Source organism: Heterocephalus glaber, unplaced genomic scaffold (assembly GCF_053883595.1).
Source record: "Heterocephalus glaber isolate CG9 unplaced genomic scaffold, H.glaber_assembly_v1.0 deba00000122, whole genome shotgun sequence".
In the NCBI taxonomy this organism is placed as follows: domain Eukaryota; kingdom Metazoa; phylum Chordata; class Mammalia; order Rodentia; family Bathyergidae; genus Heterocephalus; species Heterocephalus glaber.
The window spans coordinates 9,683,774-9,694,468 of NW_028258138.1; the positions used below are offsets into that span (position 1 = coordinate 9,683,774).

At 44.3% G+C, this 10,695-nt stretch overlaps 1 protein-coding gene across 1 annotated transcript; it reads left to right on the forward strand.

Annotated features, from left to right (window-relative positions):
* Positions 1–226: 226 nt before the first annotated feature.
* Atp5po (ATP synthase peripheral stalk subunit OSCP) lies at positions 227–10,438 on the forward strand. Its single transcript, XM_004842330.4, has 7 exons — positions 227–344; positions 1,531–1,581; positions 3,718–3,828; positions 6,771–6,900; positions 7,746–7,858; positions 9,911–9,997; positions 10,254–10,438. Exons 1-7 carry the CDS (start codon positions 309–311, stop codon positions 10,365–10,367), a joined length of 642 nt encoding a protein of 213 aa, XP_004842387.1. The 5' UTR covers positions 227–308; the 3' UTR covers positions 10,368–10,438.
* Positions 10,439–10,695: the final 257 nt, after the last annotated feature.

Here is a 10,695-nt window from a genome sequence, read left to right on the forward strand (position 1 = left end):
ATGCCACCGTGTTTACCTAACTGGAGATTTTTAAACCTAAGGACAGTAAATCCATTCTATAATAAAGGTCGCTACTCAGTAATTTAGGGAATTATTTGCAGATGCAGTACAAGCTTACTAGCCCCACCCCGAGTTGTCCAGCCCAGACCGGTGCTTCTAAGGACTACAACTCCCAATTATGCGAGATCATTGCCATAGCTATCTACGCCTACATTTCCCAGAGGGTCTTGCGGTCACGCTGGCGCGCGCGTGCGCTCTAAAACCCCTGTCTCCCCACCCGGATTTGACCTACAGCCGCCCGGGAGAACATGGCCGCCCCAGGAGCGTCCGGGCTCTACCGTCAGGTTAGCGAAGACAGCGGGAGGATTTTTCCCCTCTGGGGTGGACGGTTCTACACCCCGAGCGTCAGGCTGCGACGCCACGGCTGGGAGATCATGGCTGTCGTCTGAGGTCGTGGGACCCCCCCAAGTGGGGTCGACTCAGGGCTGCCCGGCTTCTGCCCCCCAGGATGCCCGCGGGGTTGCGCGTGCAGCGATCGTGGCGTCTTCTGAGCTCTGTCAGGCGAGGCACCTGGCCAGAGGGCGCGGGAGCGGGAGGCCGGGCTTCTTTGGTCTCCGAAAAAGGACGCTGCTCAGCACCCAAGGCAGCTTCTTTGGCCGTGGTGATAAAATCTGTCAGGGGCCACTAGTAATGCTCAGGAATATTTGTAAGTAACGTTTCCTATTTATGTAAAGGAGACAGAAAATCTTCCATGACTCGTCTTTGATTACTCAGCTAGTAAGTGGTAGTGTTGACTTCAGAACCCTAAGATTCAACCCAGAAGATGGAGTTGGAAAAAAATGTGTGTTCTTTTTATTATATTCACCATGACGCTCTTCCTATCATTACATAATTTTTCCATAGGGATTAACGTCTTTCAATCCTCACAGCCAGTTCTGATAATAGTACAAATCAGACCTGGAAGTATGTGAAGGTGACTGGTGCCCTTGCAGGTGCATTTTAACTATGAATTCCAGTTCTGTCCTTTGACAGATAATTCGCAGACAACACTAAGAACTGGGGCCTGTTATATCAAACGCCGATTGCATCGATGCTGGAAGAATCAGCCTTTAATTTTAGATAGCATTTGTATTCCCAAGAAGCACATTCGTTGCAAATCGTGCCTGGAGTCATCCCACTTTGATTAAAAACCTGTTTAAGGATGTAGTAATATAAATGCCAAAAGTCTTGTTTCTTTTTTTTTTTTAAACATACACTCCCTGGAAGTTAGTATTTTCTCTCCCATATAGGTGTGCTAGCCTCAGCCCATTCCCAGCAAACTAAGAAGTTAGTTAGCAATTTGGGGGTGATTCTCAGTAAGGAAATTTATTTGCAAGCAATAAAGAGCAGCTCAAACTCGTGACCTCTATGTAAAGAAATACATGAATCTAATCATTTAGAAGTCATTTTTTTAAAAATTGTTTGAATACTGGATTAAATGCAGAAACCCTTCAGTTAACCTTGTTTCATCTATTTTCCTTTGTTTTGAAGGTGCGGTGCTTCAGTACGTCTGTGGTCAGGCCATTTGCCAAGCTTGTGAGGGTACGTTAATTTATATTCTCTTGGAAATTATAAAGCCGATGAGAGCATGTGAGTCCATGGACTTTTGTGTATTTCCAGTAGGAGTTGTGGGTCCCAAAATCTGATGTGGGCCTTGGGTGGAGAAGGAGTGATAGTGAGTGAGTGATGTACAGTGAGCTCATGTATAACTTTCAAAGATGAGAACTTTTTTTAATCTTCTGTTTTTCCCATTGACCCTCCAAAATGGGAAAGCTAGCATTTTTTAATGAAACATAGATTCAGTAAAATATATGCCCAGCTTTTTATAGTAAGTTATTGCAGAAGTCAGTATTAAAATCAAGATATCTCCGTTTCTATTGCAATCTGGTCACAGTGCTCCATGTAACAAGTTGTTTTCCCCAAAGCTACAAAGGAATATTTGCGCTTCTTTCTTTCTTTTTTATTTTTAGACAGGGTCTTGCTTTGTAGTCCAGGCTGGCCTTGAGCTTGCAATCTTCCTGCCTCTGCCTCCCAACTGCTGTGATTATAGATATACCCCATTGTGCCCAGCAGGAATATTTATACTTTTTACACCCTTTTTTCAATCAGAATCAGCATCGACAAAAGGACTAGTCACTAGACACCAAAAAGTCTCACCATTGCAAAGATTTGCCCTTCACTTTCTTTTTTCTTTTTTTTTTTCCCCAGTACCAGGGATCAAACTCAGGACCTTGCACTTGCCAGGCAGGTGTGGTGCCTCTGGGCTCCAACCCCCACCCCTTTCCTTTTCTTTCTAAACCAGAAGTAGTCTGGTTGACCCCATCCCTGGTCCCCCCATCAAAAGAACTGTAAAAAATGCAGTTTACCCAGAAGCCCCCAAAATGATGCATAGCTGACAGTTAACAGCATGCGACGTGACTGCATTTTCATGAGATTTTTTTTTTTATTCTTCCTTTAGTTACTAGTTCCTGAGTGACAAAATTGGAACAGGAACTTCCCTGAGTTCACAGATCCAGAGGTGTACTGGGCTCTTTCTCCTATCCACATATCCACCCCAGTCAAGAGTGAGCCAGTCCCCTTCCTGGAAAATAGTGTAGGGAAAGGTCCAAATATCAGATCTGTGTCCTTGGTGAATCTCCTCAGATGGAATTCAGAACTGTCACACCCCCACCCTTGTCCAGTAACATCTCAAAATTTGAAAGAATCATCTCGTTTTTACCTTCATATGAGAACTTCCTAATAAAACCCCATTGATAGTGGTAAGGAATGGCTGGCCTTTCCATTTTACAAAAGGAAGAACTGAGACTGCAAAAATTTGCCTGATGTTGCTCAGCTTCATCTTAGAACTGGGTTGAAACTCAGTCTTTCTTGTTCAAAGTCTAACTTTCCCACTCACTCATATGGTACCATCAAGTATGTGTAGTCGTCCACTGAAGGTTTATTGTGAAAAGTAGTTCAAGCCTCAGGCACTTTGAACTGCTAACAGGCTCTATTAAGTTGAATATTGGTGGAAAGTCTCTGTAAGGGGAAATTTTTAGTATTGCTCTGAAATCAGTAAACATATACTCATGTCAGTGTTAAAAACCTTCCATACCTGGAACTGGATAGTTACTGAGTTCAAAGGAAAGCATAAGCTCATCTTAAAGTAATGGAATTACAGGTAGGTAGAGCTGGCAGGGACTTTTAGTCTTTTTTTGTATTCTTGCCATTCTGATTGGGTGAGATGGAATCTCAGTGTCGTTTTGAATGACGTTTCACTAATGTCAGCCCCTCATTTTACAAGTGAGGAATTGGAGGCTCAGAGATAGGTGGACCTGGCTGGGGAAACATCCCTAATATGTTTGAGACCTGTCTTTAAGACAGCTCTGTTTTTTTAAGACAGCTTATTTAAACTTTTATGTTGCAAGATTTGGGGGGTTGTTTTGTTCATTTTGCTTTTTGAGACAGTCTTGTTATAGAGTCCTGGCTGGCTGGGAACTAACTGTAGCCCAGGCTGGTCTCAAACTCATGATCCTCCTGCCTCGTCCTCCCCAGTATCTGGGATTACAGGCATTTGCTGCTGAGCCCGGTTTGAGATGAATTTCTTAAGTTGTATATGTTTGACTCTGCTCTTACCAGTGCAATATCATCTTTTTAACTGATTTTCCGTTTTTCTTACCCCATCTTTTTGGTTTAAAGCCACCTGTACAGGTATATGGCATTGAAGGTCGGTATGCCACAGCTCTCTATTCCGCTGCATCTAAACAGAATAAACTGGATCAAGTGGAAAAGGAGTTGCTGAGAGTAGCAGTAAGTAGCTTTCTTCTTACGTGCATGTTAAATTCCTGTATTTATAATTATGCCTCTAATTATTTGTGTGTCCCCCGTGAGGTATATCCAGTGAAAAGAAGAACTGCCAGAAACAAACTTTACTGTTAAAATATTGTTAGTAATAATACTGGATTTTATTATTCTGAAACTGTTGTGTAATAGAAACATTCAGACACATACAAGGATACTAATATTAGGAACCGAGATTTCCAATTAAGAAAAGGTAGAAGTATAAAATCAAGATACAAGAAAGCAATTTAAGAAAAAACTTCCCATTTCAGAAGAGAATTAAAATGTCGTCCTTAAAAATCTGTGCTTGTGAGCCAGGTATTTTCAGAACAGTCTTTCCTACGTGTTATGACCCCACTTTGCAGGGAACGTTTCTGAAGGCAGCCATCTTCTGGGTTCCCATTATCACTTTGCTTCCAAGATGTGAGGGCCGCGTGCCTGAGCAGAGGGCTGCAAGCTTCCCAATGAGGTGGAAAACCTCGAGGAAAGACCCTGAGGCCGCCAGATAGTACACCTTTACTTTTAAAAAAATGAAAAAGTAAATACACTGAATTAACAGATGTATGATGTAACATAAAAAGTCTCTGCCTTCGTTTTCAGTGAGTTTTCTGGTTGAGAAGTTTCTGTGCATTGTGTTATGTCCCCACTCCGTTTTTAGTTTCTAGGTCCCGCTGCCTGGCAGTAAAGTCTGTGTTAAAACAAGGGAGGTGTTCGGAACAGGGAAAGGGGACGTTACTAGAACCTCTGCAGCAAGGCCTAGTCTCCTGCGAGCCAGGGCAGCACATGGCAAATTAACTTACTATACAGGAAAGGTAGAAAAATGAGACTTGGAGAAGAACCTGAGCTTTGGGCCTGATCAGTGCTGCTCTGGGCAACAAAGAGGGAAGCCCCCGAGCTTGCTGCACCTTTATTCAGTACATCCGGAGAAACGGATGTAACAAGGGACTTGCAGAGAGTTCAGTACATCAGGGTAAACAAGGTGTAACAATCCAAGAACAATGAGGAACTGAGTAGGTGAAGATTTTGTTCCTCCCAGGATGTCTTCAGCTGGGGTAATCTTGTCCTCGGGCATCACAGCATCACCCGACCATTGAGGTCTCAGTTGTGACCGAAGGCCAATATGGAATTATGTCTCGAAATGCCATAGCTGGCCTGTAGGCAGGAGAACTAGGCCTAACCAAATGATTTTTCCCTAAAATTATGTAGCATTGCTCCCAACAGAGAGGGAGACAGTCGAGTGTGTGGTCTAGTACAGTGTTCACTTTTTATTGTATGTGTTAAGAATATATTATACTTTCTATCTCACATATTTCTAAAGATTTTAAACTTTTATTGTTTAGGGGAAGACAGTCTCATGGGCTAGTTGTATAAAGTAGTTCTTACATTCTATTAATGAGTATACATCGTTACTCTATATGACTTGTTTTGTTCACTTTTCAGTTTGAGCTTTTGTTAGAACTTTGGTCTGTATGCTCTGTGTGCCTTCCTTTGCCCAGGTGTCTGCAGGTAATGCTTAAGGTCTTAACTGGAGTGATGAGCCCTTAAGATCCGCTCAAAGCCAACAGAATAGGCCCAGCCTTCCTGTTGCGGAGGGGAGGGGAGGGAAGGGGACACACAAAATCTCACACAACCTCTTTGGAGGTGATGGTTTTAGTCTGCTGTAATGCCCATTTTAGACTCCACAGTTATGTTCACAAAGAAGAGAATGTTTCAGGTCATGGACATCAGAATGGTGTGCATCTAAAATCTGGAAGCCTTTCAAACAAAAGAAGGGAGACATGACCGTAAGACTCTTTGTAAATGAAAATTAGCATTTTGAGAGCACTTAGAAGGTTTTACACTAACTATCCACTGGACAGGGCAGCATAAACAGGTAAACATGAAAAATGGGTAACCCAGTTTCCAGGAGGTTTTAATTTGTATAAGCCTGCTGTTCTTTCGGGCAAATGCCATCTCTCTGGGCCATCCAGGTGGAAATCTTAGCATTGGATGGCAGTGTATGACAAGCAGCCCAGATCAGAGACAGGATTCTGGGCAGAGGTGCTAGCAGAGTAACTGAAAGATAGACAGAAATGTGCAACCGAAAGATGCCCAACTGGAGCTATTGGTTCATTGGAACTGTGGCCTGCCACTAAGAGCAGCTGGATGCTGGCAGTTGCACGCGGCTGCTGAATTCAGATCTTGGTGATTTAGTAAAATGGGAACAATGTGGTCTCCCACGGTCATTGCACTCTTGTTTTTCTGTCCGTGCTCCCTCCCAGACTCATTGAGGCTGCCCTGCAAGCTGCAGGGGCCTCTCACAAGTTAGTTGGTCCTCCTCCATTGACTGTGATGTCCTCTGAGCTCTGTAAGAAGCTGGGTGGAATCACTTTCGGCCCAGGGTGAAGAGGCCTGCTGCCGTCTGGGAGCTGTGGAAGGTCTGCACTTGCAGGACAGCATCACTAGGAAAACTGTGGAGTCTTACTCATACTACGTACATTAGAGTTTCAGTGAATTGGAGCTTTTGGTTGCTTAATTTTTAATGACCTTTCTTGAAAAGCAAAAATACATTTAGAAAGACAGGTTATAGCTTAGTAGTAGAGTGCTTGCCCAGCACGCACAGGGACCTGGGTTCCATCCCCAGCACTGCCACACACACACACACGCGTGCACACACACTCTCTTACGAAAGTGCATAAGGTATTTTAAATTTTTCTCAACATCATTTTGTCCCATGGAAAGTCTGGGTGCAATATTTTCATCAAGTCAGAGAAATGCATTTGTTTATAAACTTTTCTTATGTGTTTGAGAATGCTGTTTTTCTTAATCTGTAGAAAAAAAAGCATGTGTTTGGCAGATGGGATCATTGTCCTCTAAAGAATTAAAATTTAAAATTACAATTTCTAAAGAATTAGAATTTTTTGGTGCTCTAGCAACTCCTGAAGGACCCCAGGGTGGCCACGTCTATTCTGAATCCCTATGTTAAGCGTGCCATTAAAGTGAAGAGCCTGAATGACATCACTGCGAAAGAGAGATTGTCCCCCCTCACATCCAACTTGATGAGTAAGTAGTGGAACTCCTTCATTTGAGTGTTCTTAAAACTGCTACCAAAAACATGCTCCGTGGTGAGGAGCATCAGCATCACTGGGAGTCTGGCAGGGAGCACTCAGCACTGAGCACAGCCTGCCAAGTCCGCAGCTGCATCCCAGCCAGCTGCCCAAGCGAGATGCTTGCACATTCAGGGTCCAGGGGCACAGGCTGAAAGGCGCCAAGGTGGAAGGCTGTCCAGCTGCGCAGTCTGCAGTTGCCGCCCACAGAGGATTCCAGTGGGATTCACACTGAGAAAGTAGTTTGGGACTGGTGGCTGCACCTCAGACCTGGCAGACAATGGCATCCTTTGGTGCATTTGGATTGCTTTTCATTTCCTCTTGCCCAAGTTCACATACAAGTTCCAAGTGCATTCATGTCGTCGTCTTTGCATGTAGATGTGTGTTGATGTAGGAATATGGTGGCCAAACACTGGTGTCTGTAACATAAATATGAAAATGAGATTGCACGCTGAGTGCTAGAAGTCTGTTGCAGACCTGTTGGGTACAACTCTCCCACGCCTACACATCTCCTGACTTAATGCTTATCAGGGCTGTCTTTTTTCCAAAAAAAGACATTAAATAGACTTTAAAATAACAAGTTAGATTTCACCGCCTGCTGCACAAGCACAAGGACCCAAGTTCGATCCCCGGTACCAAAAAAAAAAAAAAAATAACAAGTTAGAGTCTTCCCATTCTTGGAGGACATTGAATAGGATGTTTTAAGGCTACAAACCAGAAGTTGCTTTTCGAGTGAATGTAATAGTTGGTGAATAACCTCTTCAGTGGTTTCATGTCGCTATGACACCTTCACTTTCTTAGATTTGCTTGCTGAAAATGGTCGCCTGGAAAATGCCCAGGGAGTCATTTCTGCCTTCTCTACCATCATGAGTGTGCACCGCGGGGAAGTGCCTTGCACAGTGACCACTGCGTCTGTAAGTAGCAGGTCTTGGCTTTTGCCGCTGCATTTGCCTTGTCAGAAGGGAAAATCAAGGAAGTGGGTGACTTGTCCACTTGTCCCTTAGGATTTCTTTCATCTTTATCTGAGCTTCTGTGAATCACGCTTTGGAAAGGCCAGTGTGTATCTCGTTAGCACGTCTGTGTCTGTGATTATCCGTAAGCACTGTAGACTGGGTTAAATGGAAAGAACACCAAGATGTGTTTAAAATAGTAGTTATGAGGGCTGGGGATTTAGCTCAGTGGCACAACTCCTGCCTCGGAAGTGCAAGGTCCTGAGTTCAATCCCTGATACCGGGAAAAAAAATAGTAGTTTATGTGACATTATAATTTGAATTCTTTTTTAAAATGTCATATTAAGGAGATTATTAAGACTAGAGCTTCTGATCTTTAATCTGTTGTGCTGCTGCGTGGGAAGAGGTAGGTGGCTAGGCCCTTTGTCTTTTTGACTTGCTGGAGAGAGAGAGGACTGAGATGGCTGGTCTCCAGTCAGTGAGCCTGCCACGTGCTCAGCACTTCACAATTCATTATCCGATGTAATAGCAAAGATCTCGATGAGGTGGAAGTGTAACTGTCCTTATTTTACATGTGAGGAAACTGAAGCCCAGGGCACTTCGATAGCTTGCCCAAAGTTGTACAAGGTGGGATCAGGATTTGAACCCAGACCTCTCTGTCTCAGGAGTCTGTGTTCCTTAAACTGTGCCATATTATCTCCCCAGAAGGAATTTTGTTGATGTCTTTAATATGTATTTTCTTGCTGGGCTTGGTGGCATGAGCTTGTAATCCCAGCTACTCAGGAGGCTGAAGCAGGAAGTTCGATAGTTCAAGGCCAGGTGAAGCAACTTAGTGAAACCCTGTCTCAGAATATAAAAACGGCTGGTGTGGTTCAGTGGTAGAGCACCCCTGGGTTCAGTCCCCAGTACCACAAGGAGGAAAACCATTATCACCGTTTTCTTCCTAAAGTAGTTGAGTCAGCACAGGAAAACTGTCTGGCACTTAAAGATCAGTGGGGTAGGGTAGATTGATTTGCAAGATGCAGCTCCTCACCTCATACAGATTTACTAGTTCTAGTACTTAAGGCATCCTAACTCCCAAAACAGCAGTTGCAGAGAGGCATTTTAGTGTATAAATACCCGCCTGTACATTTGAGCTCATGACATAGTTGGTGCCCCCAGACCACGTGCCTGGTTGAGAATTGTCGCAGCAGAGACGGTCGCAGGGAGCCCACGCGGCTGCGCCAGTCCCCAGCCGTGCAGCGCTCTCCAGGCTTCTCCCGTCACCACGCCTGAGCACTGGTATGGGTCGCTAGTCAGAGAGTACAAGGACACGGCTTTAAAAGGATGCTTGTTTTCATAGAATATTTAAGACCACATGTTACGCCTTTGATATTGATGCTCCCAGGTAAATAAGTTTCCACTATTTGAAAAAGAAAATTACACCTTTATTAGTGACTGTGTACACGGGCTTTAGAAACACAAGACTGGTTGCGGACACTAGCATGAATCCTCACTCGCCGCTGTGTCTTTTGGCAAGTTTTTCAACCACTCCAACCCTCGGTTCTTTCAAATAAAATGGGAGTGATGCCTCCCAGTCTTGCTGCCTGTCCGGATTAAGGCGGGGGCGGCAGATGCGAGGTGCCTGCATTGACAGGACTAGTGTCCCAGTCTAGGGAGACAGCAGTAGAGCTGGGGGCAAGGGATACTGTAATCTGCAGCCTCCTCCAGGAAGTGACGGCGCCCTCGGGGCTGCAGCAGAGGGGCCTGTGTCTTCAGGCTTCACCACCGCAGTGTTTCCTCTCCTTCAGGACAGACTTGGGAGTAGCTCTGTGGGCAGTGAGTGAACTTTGGGGCCTGAGATTCCAAGCCTTCTGTCAGTGGGACAGGGACAGCTGCTCTGTGGGTCCCCGGATATTTAAGACAGAAGGGTCTGCTTGGTGATACACGTCCACTGTATTTCTTTCCCTTCCTTTTTTGACTAGGGGAGTTTCTCTGGCTTTATTTAAATTTAATGGATGATTTGCTCTTGTTCAGCCTTTAGACCAAGCTACACTCTCTGAATTAACAGCAGTCCTGAAGAGCTTCCTAGATCAAGGCCAAGTATTAAAACTAGAGGTTAAGGTAGGTTTTTAATTATTTATGCTGTTTCCTCAGGTTATTTGGAACTTAAAGTGGCTATGGAGGGTATTCATGAGAAATGTAGTTGTGTCTATATAAGTGACTGATTTCATGCAGTTTCACACCTCCATTTGCCTAGATGTGATATCTTACACCTGTGTGCCTCACCGAGCCAGCTCAGAGCACTTTTCCATCCGTCATTTGATCAGTGAAATGACATCAGTGCATTTTCACATTTCTAACCTGTTTTCTTTCCTAGACCGATCCCTCAATCATGGGTGGAATGATTGTCCGCATTGGGGAGAAATATGTTGATATGTCTGCAAAAAGCAAGATTCAGAAGCTGAGCAGGGCAATGCGGGAAACTATCTGAAGCTGTTGACTTTCTGTCATCAGTGAAAATCCTTAAACTTGGAGCTACAGTAAAATGCTTCCTGAACAGACTGTATTATGTTTACTGTCTTTAAAAGTAGAGTACAAGGAGTCTTATTTTCATATCTTCTGGTGTTCCCCGCTAAAAGATTAAAAGGCCCCTTTGGCTGGAGAATTTGGCTTGCAGAGATTATTGCTAGGAATTAATTGATTAAACACAGCACCGACACAGTCACTCAGCAGATCCCATCTTCTGCTGCCTGCCAAGGTCTCATGTCTTCCAGGGTGGCTGAGAACTCAGGGTCCCTGATCCATCATTGGATGACTTG